Source organism: Typha angustifolia, chromosome 11 (genome assembly GCF_048772165.1).
Source record: "Typha angustifolia cultivar Huaian chromosome 11, ASM4877216v1, whole genome shotgun sequence".
Classification (NCBI taxonomy): Eukaryota; Viridiplantae; Streptophyta; class Magnoliopsida; order Poales; family Typhaceae; genus Typha; species Typha angustifolia.
The window spans coordinates 16,376,622-16,390,822 of NC_133249.1; the positions used below are offsets into that span (position 1 = coordinate 16,376,622).

Below are 14,201 nucleotides of genomic sequence, written 5' to 3' on the forward strand. Positions count from 1 at the left end.
TATCGACCATTATGCTTCAAGTTCTTAATTAAAAGATATATCTTTTTGCGTACTCTAACATCTCTCAAGAGGAAAAATAAAAAATAAAAAATAAAATAAAATAAAAGTGCAGGTTCAGAAATCCCACATGGTTACAGCAGAAATGTGACAGCTTATGTTATTAACTGTAATTTTACTAACTAAGGCATCAACCACTTACATAACGGAATGGACTATGTCTAGTTGAGAGTGAACCAAGTGGGCCTCTCTTTTGCCTAAGAATGCTTGCAATGATGCTCTCCACTTCAACAACATTCTCTTCCCATCCATTCCTTTGGTTTGTATGAACTCATTCATCTTGACCTACAACTGCAATATTGACCTCCTGTGCAGCACTCAAAAGAGAGAAGAACGAATGCACAGAGAACAATGGCCCACTCCACCAACATACCTCATAAGAGCTAAAGTGGATAAGTTAAAGATGTCTGGAGCTAGTTATTTTCTACGGTAGGTTTAAGAATTTATTCTAAGCCAGCTCACAGAAAACCACTGAGCAGAATGAGTTATTCCTTACTTCAGCTCATAGTACATGACATATCAGGGTATCTATAGAAAAGGCCTACAAATTCTCTTGCTTTGGATGGATTCAAATCTTATATAGCTAGCAAACCTGCTGTTTTGTTCCTTGGGTTTGGTTTGCTTGATGTCTTCACATCTCTATCTGCAATTAGACTGACAAGAAGGCTACCAAATTTTGCTTTCCTACAGAGACAAAGAGAGATGAAACACTAGTTACTATATCATACAATACAGTACTATACTATACTATACTATACTATACTGTACTACGCAATACTATATACTATACAGTATTATATTATATTATATTATGCTATTCCATCCTATACTACATTATAATATACTATCTATAATATATGATGGTATCCTATAATATATTATATTCCAAAGCATAGCACACCTTGATGCAATAATTGTGTCTAAAGCCATCTTGATCTCGAATAAATGTACACCTAAAGAGAGAGCATGCAGAGACATTGACCATCAATTTGAGATGCTGGAGAGCAAGCACTTTTCAACTAAGGGAAGCTCCCAAACCATTGCTTTTTTATGCAGCAACATCATGCATGCATGCTACATCCAGTTTGTTCTCATGATCATTCAACCCCCATGCTTGCTAATAAGGTCTGGTCTTTAACATGGATCCATTGTAACTGTCTCCTTTTTTTTGGTACGTATCTTTCTTTACCACCATTGTAGACCTTTGTACCCTTTTATAGGAATTTTTGCTAGCATGGGTTTCTTTAACCATATTGAAGATATAGAGATCAATGATAGGTAGAAAAGGGTGACAATTGCAAAGGATTGATTTAAACAACTGATATGGGAGGAAGTTCTAATGAATTGAACATTTTCGCACAACCTGATACCAAAAGTTACAATAGAAACTGAGTCCTCTAAATAAAGAGAAGCTAGTTACCAGATCACAACAGGTCTTCTATATATACAAGAAATAGAGTACACCTAGCTAATTCAAAAGAAAAATAGATTAATTTTCATGAATACCTCTTTTGGAATTAAGTAAAGGTATATATAAGAGATGTCCTACCCTTGTATTATACGTACAAGCTAGCTAACATGAAAAGTAATAAACAAAGACCGAACCTCAACGTGGATCCATATATATATATAATTAGATGCGATACTAATACCATCTCCTCCATGTATTAATTCGTTACTTAGTTGCAAATAATATATAATATTAAGTAGTATACAAGGATGCAGGCATGCACTTGCGTGGATATGTACATCTGAGCTAGCTCAAGGTGGTAGCGAGGTTAAGGCTGTTGGTGACGATCGAGCTTGTTGAGATTGGCATGGACATGGGCGATAGGGGAGGCGACGCCAGGGAAGTCGCTGAAGGAATCGGAGCATGTCTCGACAAAGGTGCTCGGGGAGGTGAGCTCCTCAGAAGAATCTGCGCCTTGTGCAGGGCTGTCAAGTGCCGAGAGGTATTTCGTCTTGCATGTCCTCAGGCACTCTTTCAACGGACCCGACGTGGCTGGAGAAGCCAAGAGACTTGTAACGACGCCCTGGGCCCTCTTGGCCTTGCCCGCTGCGGTCCCGATGGCCGCGTCCACTAGAGATTTGGGTGACGCAACCCTGAGAGAAGCGGTAAGGGAGTGGCAGAGCCTGATGTAATGGGGCCTGCTCGCATAACGGTGAGGCCTTGGAGGAGATCAGGGAGTGGATTTTCATGCGGTGGTGGCGGCGAGCCTCCAAGGCCGGGGTGATGGTGAGGGCATGCAGGATGACCATGCGGTGCCTAGCACGAGACAGCATCTGGAGTACTGTGCCATTGTTTACTAATTTCTCTTCCAATTAATATATATACATAACCCTCACAGCTATATATATATATATATATATTTACCATATATATATATGAGTGTTATATAGGAGCTTATCATTTGAGCAATTGATGATATTCATCAATCAAATTATCACGATTATCATCATCGTCCTCGTTGATGAATGGCCCACACAGCATTCCTCCCCATTGGGGGAAGTATATTAATGCAACCGGAAGAGTGCATATGAGGATTATGACGCCCATGAGAGAGATGCCCGTCTCTAAGGTGTAGGTGGAGCCTGAGAAGAAGAGCAGTTGCGTTATTACTGCACCAAGTGGTCCACCGCTTCCTGTCATTCCTGATATTACACCTAGTGACCTGAAAAATATATGGACCTTCCAATTCAGAGAAGATTTCAAAGCTTTGCGGCAAAGGACTTGATCTTCTCTATACTCAATTCGATAAGACTTTTCTTTTCTGCAAACCAAACGTTGCACTGTTGACTTCTTTTCAAATATATGTTTCATTATCCCTGATTTTTATTAATTTGATAGGCCACATTAACTAAAATCAAATACTATTTACTACTAATAACAATATGAGTATATATGTAATTTTCTCAACTCAAATATCTGATTAATTTTTTCCTTTTTTGAAAACAGTCGTCGGACTGATCATGTTATTAATCTTATCAATGAGGTACAAACTTGATACAAAAAAAAGAGAGGGAAAAATAGGGTAAGAACCCTAAGAATAAACCTTATACTTGGGGTTGTATTACAAAAGGAACAACAATTAAAACAACGTATCAAAAATAAGCTCTCATGCATAATAAGATAAGAAGAGATAGAACAAAACTCTATAATCAAGCCTACCGCGTGGCCAACACAATTGCACTACAGTTAAAACAGTATGAATCTTGAAAGTTTGAGCATTCAGCATGCCTAGAAAGAAATACAGGCACATCAGTGATGGGAGTCCGTCGATCATACCACAATCGCTTGAAGACTCCTTCTAAGCAACCTGTGAGACCAAGGACAAAACCAAGAACAAACAAAAACAACAAGAAATAAAAGGGAACAACAAGAAATAAAAGGGAACAACAAGAAGAGTGCAGATCTACCGATTACATTCACGAACAGAGAATCTAAAATTTCAGATTAGCAAAGCTGTGGTAAATACCGGCGATCTAGCTTTTGAAATGGTGTGAGACGGAGCAGCACAGATAGGTGATGGTAGCTTGCGCTGGAGGGCCGGGACCAGGGCAGACGAGGTCCACGGCAGCCAATGCAAGCGGCGGCGAGGTGGAAGGATGGGTGGGGGACCGAGGCGAGGTCAATCGCCTTCGGCACAGACGATGAAAATGTGGCCGAAGACAGAGACGAGGTCCACGACAGAAATGCAGTTGGCCGAGAAGGCGGTGGCAACGCTAACAAGAGAGGAGTTAGAAGGGAGGTAGACTATGGGGAAGAAGAGGGACAGTAGAAGGGAGAAAAAGAAGAGGGGGAAAGAAAGAGGAGAGGAGGGGAAGAGAGTAAGTAATCAATCGAAGAGGGGGGGAGAAAACCTCTCCCCTCCACCTAGCCATAGGGAGCGGAGGCAGACAGCCAACAGCGACGAGAGAAAACCCCTTTTACAGGAAAAATAACTCCAAACGTTAGAAAAGTGCTAGGGCCAGCTCCAAAAGCTTCTTCGAGTTGCCTTTATACTTGTGACCTACTAAGTAACGCAACTGAAATATATGATTATACAAAGACTAAATATAACTAATCCCAATAATTAAATAACTATTTTAATGGGTATACAAAAATATATGAAATAACCATCTAGCTTTAAGTTTGAAATCCATGTTGCTACTTAGTTTATCTATTATCTCCTTTGTTAGTATCCTAATTTTAAAAAGAAAAAGAAAGAAGAGAGATTGTAATCTCTTTCTGTTTTGTTTCATTTTCTGCCAAATTTCTGTATTTAGAAAAGATTGTTAACAAAAGAAACATGTACAACCAGTTTGTTAGCTGAGCAACTAATGGGAATCCGGCCTGCCTTCCAGTAAGGAAGTAAACGTTCGAGCGCTAGTAGCTTGGACTACAAAACATAATAAAGGAATTATTAATAATAAATGAGTAAATTACCTCATTGGAGACGAAGGACACGACGCCAAATGTGAGCCCGGAAGCAGCCCGGATGAAGAGGGTGAACATGAGCATGACTGCGACAGTGGCCCCAAGAGAGGAGGAGGAGGAGCTCATCCTCCCATGGTCTGCACCATCCAAAGTCCCTAAAGCCTCCTTATTATCCCAAGCAACTCCCCCATCGCGTCAGAGAGCATCCCTCCTGCAGGCCTCGACACCACATTCGCCGCCCCGAAGCACGTCGCGACCACCCCCGCAGCCTCCATTCCAAGACTAAATCTTGAACCGCTAGGACGTTCTTCATCATCGGCTGCACTACGTAGCAGTATCCGTATGTCAATGCTAGAATCCACCCCGTGTAGTTTCCTAGACCTTCTCTCAGGACTTCCTACAAACATCTTCCCTGCTCCTTGGTTTTCTTAGCGTGATTGTCTTGCGTGACGGCAAGGACTGTGCCGATCTGTCGGGAGGAGAAAGGCGGCACACCAAGCTACCTTGGGGATGACGAGATGGAGGAGGAGGGAGTAGAAGAGAGGCATGAAGATCCGGGCGGCCGCGCTGCCGACAATGGGCCATCCGGCAGAGACGGCGTTGGCGAGGCCGACGACGGAGGGGGAGAAGACGGAGGACATCCAGTACTGGTTGGAAACGAAGTTGGCGAGGGAGAGGCCGGAGGCGAAATGGAAGAGGAGGAGGAAAGAGGAGGGGGAGGCTGGGGCGGAGGAAGATATGAGGAGGAGCGGAAAGGCGATGAAGAGGGAGACGTTGGCGGAGGCTCGGCAGGGTCCGAGGAGGAGGAGGAGGAGGAGGAGGGCAGGGGGGAGGACAGGGAGGATGGGAGGGGCGAAAAAGGCGGAGAAGAAGCAGGCGAAGAGGGAGAGGCAGGAGATGTAGAAGGCGCGCGCATTTGTGGGGACGAACACGATAGGAGACGCAGGTGCTCTGCGTCTAGCTCCTCGTCCGAAACTTGCTCGTCGATCATTGTAGTAAACTAACTATCTAAATCTAATTTGGTTGGATGTGTCATGTGTCCTTCTACTACTAATTAATGGCGCTGGGTTTGCACGGAAAGTAGTATTAGTAGAGTAGTTGGGAACTAGTTGTGATTGCAAGAGAATGTTAATGGAATGGAGGTCGAAGTTGGCTTTTTAGTAGTATTCTTATTTCTTTGAGAGAAACACCGATCGATCGAGCAGAGGCAGTGTTTCTTTTTTTCTTTTCTTTTCTTTTCTTTTTTTAACAAAGAACTGCAGTATAATTAATTAGCTTCCCTTGTTACTAGAGTTTTGAGAGCCAGATGTGGCACGAATAAATAAATAATAATTGTTAAGGATGTATTCGAAGAGGTAGACTCGGGACTTGCATTGGATAATTGCCCATGATCGTACATTTATTTTGCAGTGGAGTTCCTAGAACGTATGTGATGTGTTTTTCATAAACCAACCAATAATTTGACGACATCTCAGTTTTAATATTAATACTGAGACAAACCAGATAATTATTATTTTTATTCTCAATTCTACGAGCCATTTGAAATACATTCGAATGCCTAAAGAGCATTCATATTTACCGAGACTAATAAAAGAGCATAGTAGGACAGCAGTTTGAATGTCTTATATAGTTTTTCCTTCCTAAGTTAATCTTATAAATGTAAACGTTGGATTTTAGGATGTATGAGTATTTTGCAAGAGATAAAAATATCTAAGAGACAAGAGTCACCATTTTATTGAGTGAGATTAGAGTAAGAAAGATTTTCGTACTAAGATTTGCATAATGAATTAAAGATTGCTCTGCCTGTAGATGTAGATACATCACCAAACCATGTAAATTGTATCTCTCTCTCTCTTTACTCTTTGTGGTTTGTATGTTTTGGAGTTCTTGTTTTTTATTAACTTAGGTATTAAACGATCTCTACGTCAAACATCTTGATTGTAGATTTCTCATTTGATATTGATATTAGTTTTGCTAATATTTGGTTATCATAATTTTTTGTTATCTTAAAATCGCTTTTTCACTACCTTTCACCCATTTGGCATGTAGCACAATAATTGATATCAAAGCAAAGGTTTAAACCTAGGGTTCTGGATTTGGGGATAGCATTGGATTTAGTGTATTGATTTATAAATATGTTGGGATCATCTAAATTAAAGAAAATTGTTTCAAATGCAAAATTTGATGGTGCCAATAACTTTGGGATATGGCAATATAAAGTAACGAATATCTAATTTCAATAAGATTTAGACATTATGTTCAAATGTTGGGTTTTAGAGTTTATATGGGCATTTTGCAAGAGAGAAAACCTAAGAGAGAAGAGCAATCATTATATTAAGTAAGATTAGAGTTGAGAAAACTCTTTATACTTGGATTTGCATAGTAGATTAAAGATTGCTCCGTCCGTAGATATAGACATATTGTTGCATCACGTAAATCTTGTCTCTCATTTTTCTCTCTTTACTCTATGTGGTTTACATATTTTGGAGTATCTTATTTGTGATTAACTAAAATATTAAACAATACATTAAGCATTTTGATCGTGGATTTCTTATTTGGTATTAATGTTAGCTTTGCTAATATTTGACTTACCCTAATATTTTACTATCCTATTGAATTTGTTTAAGATCATTTTTATGTGAATTTATTTTAAAGCTTTGATCCTAGGTAGAAGAGGAGAATGAAAGCATCATCAATCATCAAGAATTGTGCACCCAAAAAAAAAAAAAAAGGATTCAGAGATCGTGTCTATAGAGCACCTAAAGAGGAGACAGAATCAGAGGAAAAAAAAGAAAGAGAGAATAAAGAAGAGGAGGAAAGAGAGGTAGGGAATGTAGATATTTCCTCCCAGGGCACGCGATGGAGATGTCGTTAGTGTCTTAGAGACACCGACACACCTGCAAAGGCTTAGGCTTTGGGTGATGCATGGCGCCAAACCCAAAACAGGAGGAGTCAGGAGTGTGAGAGCGTGGCCGTGGCGCAAGAGTCGGTGGGAAAAGTGGAAGATGCATGCAATTGCAGCTGCTGGGGAAATCAATTCCGTTTTCGTTTTCTTTAATTTCCTTCTCCTTCACTCTCAGTGCGGAGCCTAAACTCACACACAATGGCTGCTACCCAAGCGGTCCATTCGACCTTAAAAAGCTACCCATCCCAGCCCAGTAACTTGCTTCAGGTGCAGACCTAACCAACCCATCATGGCCGGGCCTGATATGGGCTAGGCTTCTTCTCCCCTGTTTCCGGTTTCTAGACAAAATTTCTTCTTCTTCTTCTTTTTTTCTCTTTTGTGGGGGTAAATAAAGATAATTATATTACTCTGTAAGGGCACAATAGTATCTTCTTATGTATCTCAACAGATACCCACGGTAACCCTATATAACAACTTTAATAAATCAAAGTCATAGAGGCAGCCCCCATGGGCCATGGCCCATACAGATAAAAAGTTTATGCTATTTTCTTAGGTTAGTTTGCTAATCGGCACACTGACATTAAGAACAAGTAAAAGTTGAGAGATGACAGATGTAATATGCTTCCATTTTCATGAAGAATATTCATTGAGGAATTTGGAGTCTGATTCTAGGTGAAAGTTTGAGAGATTGTGCTCCTTTTACTTTGAGCAAGGCAAACTTTAGAGCCTCTTCCTCAGTTTGCAAAGGGTCGATATAGCAGTCCAACCAGCTGCACCGCCGAGCAATAAAACCAATCCCCCTATATGCTGGACAGTAAGCATGGAAAGGCGCACTTAAATTTAATCTTAGCGCAACCCATATCGAGGAGGGCCACGACTGGTTTCTCCTCCTTCTACCATTTGCATTTGGTTTGGAATGAGCAGGCTTTTTGAGGTAGCTGACGGCCTTATAGAAAAATCTTATTTTCTGTAGCAGCTGACCTCTGAAAAATTAAAATCATTTCTAAATTATCATAGCTGCTTGAAGCCATGGGCAATTGAGCAACGGATATTCATGCCTCACTGTCAAGATTTTGAGCCCTCCTTGACCCAATGGACCTGATGCTTCTTAAACCTGAAATGATAACCCAATTGTTGTTCTGTAAACACCCAACATATATATATATATGTTTTTTGTTGCTATATTGCACTGAGTCAGAAGGTGATCAGCAAATGGATTTGGTCCTCCTTGGCACTGAGTCACAAAGCGCAAAGAGTGTTTGGGGTCAGAAACTTAGACGAGACATTTGAACTCAACTCGACAACTTCATCTTATTCTATATTAATAATAGGTCCGCAATTCTTTCCTTCAAATTCTACAATTCGTTAAGATCCCCAGATATATACTTTCCCCTTCGCCATTAATTTAATGAGATTCTTCTCAACCGTAAAGGTTCCTTCAAACCTTTCTACAGTAATAGCTTGTGAGCTGTGTTCCTTGCTATGTTCATAATCGATCCTTATTTACAATACAAGCATTGACTACTTGTTTTTTAGGCAGAAAAATGCTAATGACGAAGAAAACCACGTTTTCCAATAAGATGTTTCCTACTCGTATCCCCACGGCACGGTTGCTAGCTTCATCATTTAGTGATTCCCAAGAGTTGAGCTTCACCTATATTATTCAAAGGTTACATACGCTTTGATTATCTAAGCTAACAAGGACGAGAATCACTAAACAATTCAGAAAGAGAGATTAATAATAGGAAGAATAAATCCCCTTACCCTTTTGCATATCATACGGACTAAGGACAGATGATGCGTGTGGTGTGTGTCAATAGAGAGAGAGAGAGAGAGAGAGAGAGAGAGAGGCATCAGAAGACGAATCCTCGCATTCCTAATTAGGGGTCGGGAAAGTAATTGGTATTTTAGTTGGGTGGGAGATGGGGGCGTCTCCAATCGAATCCCCGCGTTACTCGAAACTTGAGGGGTCGCCCACACGTCTTGTTTGAAGGCCAAAGCTCCAACTTTCAACGCTGCATTAATTCCTTACCATTTTCATTTTCATTTTCGTCCGCAAATCAACTATTGAGTAGTCTACTCTTTTTAGTGAATGGAATCGCATTCTTGCGGTCCGTTCATGTATTACTTTGATGGGAATGCGAAAATATAACGTCAAAACTAATTTCCCACCACTACTTTCAAACAGCCCCATTTATATATCTCTCTGTCTCCTTCCTTCACTTGATTTCTATCATCCGGAGACACGCTAGGTTAACTTACTTTGATTAATCAAATAAAAGTAAAACTGGGAGTGTATTTGACAAGATCCACTTGTCTAAGAAGAGAATCTTGATTAAAAAGAAAATAATAGAATCAAATTCTATTGCCCTCACCCTTTGGAACTGCTGAGGATTCCAAAAGTGCCCGGACTTAATCGCCTACGATTACGACTTTGTCAATAGCGACATGATAGATGAGATGGACGAAACTACTCCCCCCTTAATCTTTTCTTATGCCCTTTCACAACTATGAAGCAGAGAGATCCTACAAAAAGTCAATGCCTCCTCTTTCTTTCTTTTTTTTTTTATTATTTTTTTTATTTTGTAAAAGAAAAAAAAAAAAATTCTTCATCCTCCTGTAAACCATCAACTTGATGCTTGATTTTTTTTTTTTTCATTTTTTAATTTACTCCTATCAGACGATCAAACTCACTCTGCAACATCTGACTTTTGGACTCCTCCAATCCAAGCAATGGTACAACAGCAATCATACATATTCAAATCCATGCTGTGCTGTGCCGTCTATAAATATTAGCAGGGGAGAGGGAGGATCTCTTACTCTCACTTCCAACTCCTCTTTTTCTCTCTAGATTTTCTTGTTTTCCTCTGTCAGCAACTTAAATCTTACCCCCGCCTTTGTAGAGTTGTATCCTTGTAGGACACACACACAGACATGGGGGAGGAACCAAAGAGATCTTCTTCAACTCTTGAGATGGAATCGACGACGCAATTCAAGATCCCGGTGGACTCGGACCACAAGGCCACCGAGTTCTGGATCTTCTCGTGGGCGAAGCCCCACATGCAGGCCTTCCACCTCTCCTGGTTCTCCTTCTTCTGCTGCTTCGTTTCCTCCTTTGCGGCGCCGCCCCTCCTCCCGCTGATCCGCGACAACCTTGGTCTCACTGCCACCGACATCGGCAATGCGGGCGTAGCCTCCGTTTCGGGCGCTGTGTTCGCCCGTCTGGCCATGGGCACGGCCTGCGACCTTGTCGGCCCACGTCTCGCGTCCGCTTCGCTCATCCTCCTCACCACCCCGGCCGTCTACTACACATCCGTCATCCACTCAGCCTCCTCCTTCCTGCTCGTCCGCTTCTTCACCGGCTTCTCCCTCGCCTCCTTCGTTTCTACGCAGTTCTGGATGAGCTCCATGTTCTCCTCTCCTAAGGTGGGGCTCGCCAACGGCGTGGCTGGTGGCTGGGGGAATCTCGGCGGTGGTGCCACGCAGCTCATCATGCCCCTCGTCTTCGACGTCATCCACAAGATTGGCAGCACCGACTACACAGCCTGGCGAGTTGCCTTCTTCATCCCCGGCCTCATGCAGACCTTCTCCGCAATCGCAATCCTCGCCTTCGGCCAGGACATGCCCGACGGCAACTACCGGAAACTCGAGAAGGCCGGAGACAAGCCCAAGGACAGCTTCGGCAAGGTGGTCTACCATGCTGTCACCAACTACAGGGGATGGATTTTAGCCTTGACATATGGGTATTGCTTCGGGGTGGAGCTGACCATCGACAACATCATCGCCCAGTACTTTTATGACCGGTTCAGCGTCAACCTGCGCACCGCAGGGTTCATCGCCGCCAGCTTCGGTATGGCGAATATCGTGACGAGGCCCGGTGGTGGGTTGCTCTCCGACTGGCTGTCGGATAGGTTCGGCATGAGGGGGAGGCTGTGGGGACTTTGGGTGGTGCAGAGCTTGGGAGGAGTGTTCTGCATTCTCCTCGGAAAGATGGGATCCCTCACTGGGTCCATCATCGTCATGATCCTCTTCTCGGTCTTCGTCCAGGCCGCCTGCGGCCTCACCTTCGGCGTCGTCCCCTTCATCTCCCGAAGGTAATATTTATGCATTTGCAGTGACCCCTCTTTTTCTTTTTGAAACAATTGATACCCAAACAAAGCAGGAAGTTTTTTTTTTAAAAAAAAGAATAAGAAAAAAAAAAAAAAAAACCAATCCAACTTGGTTTATTGTTCTTTTGTGTTGATGAACGGCATGAACTTTTGCAGGTCTCTGGGAATTATCTCTGGCATGACAGGAGGAGGGGGGAATGTGGGTGCAGTGCTAACTCAGGTCATCTTCTTCAGTGGTTCCCGATACGCAACTGAGACAGGGATAACCTACATGGGCATCATGATACTCTGCTGCACCCTCCCCGTCTTTCTCATTCACTTCCCCCAGTGGGGTGGGAGTTTTACCGGACCTCGCCCAGGTGCCACAGCAGAGGATTACTACAAAGCAGAATGGAGCCACCATGAACAGGGGAAGGGCTTCCACGCGGCAAGCTTGAGATTCGCCGACAACAGCGTGAGAGAAGGGGGCAGAACAGGCGGCTCTAGTCACTCCAAGCACACTTTTCCGGTGGACGCAACCCCACCACTGCAGGTTTGATCCTTATGAACTGTTTCAGAGTTTGCTTCCACTGATACCAGCTCAAGAACTACGGAAGGATTTACAGTTCTCTACATGGGGGGTATAGAGAGAATCAGAGTGATTATGTATTTATGTCTGTTTCTTCTTTTTTATGTTTTGAAGAGAATAAGAGTGATTTGTGTATTTGTCTGTTGTACTGCTAAGATGTATGTTCTGAATCTGCAGCCACTATCTATCAAGAAAAAGAGATACTAAATATGGACTGAGGGCGTACCATGACTTCTACTTACTATATAGTGCTTCTACAAGTTCAAATGTCTTTGTATAGGACACCGGGTTGGATAATTATGAGATCAAAATGCTTGAACACTTGCCTATAGAACTTCAATCCATCCAAGTGTGATCAATAACTGTGAGTGAATAATTACCTTTTGTTGCTAATCTTTGGGTAGGGTTGCCTGGTGCCACTGCTTACATGAGCTTCACAAATTGGCTCAAGCATCACCAAAGATCTCTGCTTTTGTATGGGTGCTTTCTTATAATCTTCTGCTTTCAGGTCAAATAAATTTCAGTGGAGGATTCTTTACTCTTTCAATTGTTGGCATCCTTTCTTTCTTTCCTTTTCCCTCTGTGAGTGTGGAACATACTTAAATATATCTCAAGATTTTAGTAGGAACAATAAGAATGAAGAAAGGTTACCCAGTGCATGAGGCAAGGTCAGAGGAGGATAAAGACCTACGCAGGCCTTATCCCCATCACCAAAGAGGCTACTTCACAGCTTAAACTCATGACTACCTGGGAGTGACCAGTCAAGCTTAACCAACCTAGGATAGAATCCCTTATTGAGCTCAACATAAGTAGAACTGTATCACTAAACATATAGAAGATTTCCTAGAAAGAACGAATTCATAGTCTACTGTTGAGAGACTAAATCAAAGTCTTTGTAGCCCTTGTTATTAAGAAAAGACTAAGGTAAGGCTAATGATAAATATCATCAAAGATGATAAGCTAGTGCATGCGCTATAACATGCCACAAAAACTGCCTTATTATTTGTTGTCAAGCATCATGCAGCATTAAAGTAATAGTACATGAGAAATCTCGAAAAATGTGACTTACAACAATAAGCAAAAGCAAACAGATGGTGGTATATTCTACTTCCATAAAGTATAGCAAGGTAACACAAGAGCTATAAAACAAGTATAAAAACATGGTAACAATGACAAATTACAAGATCCAGGAAGACAGAGATGATAACTTTCCAAAGTGTCTTATAGCTTGCTTAGGCATGAATTGCAAAGTCAAACTATCAAATGGAATAAAAAGACAGTTGGAATATCTAGAATGAAAGTTTCATCTTCACCTTAGACATGTAAAGAGAGCGTTTTACTTCAACAGCAGGATAAACAGAACAAATATAACTAATTGGAACATTCCTTATTATTTAAAGCAGCATAATTTATAACATGCCGAACTCATCACCTCGCTACAGAAAGCTAATGGTGTAAATGGAAGTGTAAACAAAAGAATAATCTAGAAAATCATGAAAACTTTTGACAAAGGGGAAATTACTGGCAAGACACTGGTCCAAGAATCTGCAAGTAGTAGTAGAAAAGAATACAAACAATAAGTCACCACTTTCAGGATTTTAAAGATGGCATCTTCCTTACTTAATATTCAGGCAACTCAAAAGTATAAGATTCGATACAAAGCTTAGTTATCAAATGGTAAAACACAATCAGTTGGCATCTATAGATTGATGGCTCAGTTTTGAGTTTACTATCAGAACTCAGAAAGTATTCATACATCCTTTTATCACAACAATCTTGAAAAGGCAATTTCAAGAACTTTAATTCTAGTGACACACCGCTGAATATAAAGGTTGAGAGAATAATTGAGGAGCAGCAATAAATCACTGTGATATAGTGAGAACATCATCAAGAATTGACAATTTAAGTTATCTCTCTCTCTCTCTCTCTCTCTCTCTCTCTCTCTCTCTCTCTGTTTTCTTGTTTTTGTTTGAAAGAGAGGAAGTTTAATGGTGTCTTAATTATATCAATGCCACTGAGTTTAGAACTCGGAAATACTATGCAGAAAATATAAAATGAATCCTTTATTTTAACTAACTGAGTAATTGGCAAGTCTTCAATCTTTAAACGAAGAATATTTATCGCAAACATTGGATCAAACTCTTT

At 41.4% G+C, this 14,201-nt stretch overlaps 1 protein-coding gene and 1 pseudogene across 1 annotated transcript; one reads left to right on the top strand and one right to left on the bottom strand.

Moving 5' to 3' along the window:
- Window positions 1-2,089: 2,089 nt before the first annotated feature.
- On the bottom strand, window positions 2,090-7,401 carry LOC140770674 (probable high-affinity nitrate transporter 2.4; annotated as a pseudogene).
- A 2,604-nt stretch (window positions 7,402-10,005) lies between these two features.
- LOC140769462 (high-affinity nitrate transporter 2.3) lies at window positions 10,006-12,191 on the top strand. The gene is made up of 2 exons (XM_073110146.1): window positions 10,006-11,473; window positions 11,645-12,191. The coding sequence occupies exons 1-2, from the start codon at window positions 10,314-10,316 to the stop codon at window positions 12,024-12,026; spliced, it is 1,542 nt and encodes a 513-aa protein (XP_072966247.1). The 5' UTR covers window positions 10,006-10,313; the 3' UTR covers window positions 12,027-12,191.
- Window positions 12,192-14,201: the final 2,010 nt, after the last annotated feature.

What these genes read in the sequence shown, in the direction of transcription:
- LOC140769462 (XM_073110146.1), top strand. Translation starts at nt 10,314, where the DNA reads ATGGGGGAGGAACCAAAGAGATCTTCTTCAACTCTTGAGATGGAATCG. An exon ending in GTCCCCTTCATCTCCCGAAG is followed by an intron (nt 11,474 to 11,644) that starts GTAATATTTATG and finishes GAACTTTTGCAG; the next exon opens with GTCTCTGGGAATTATCTCTG.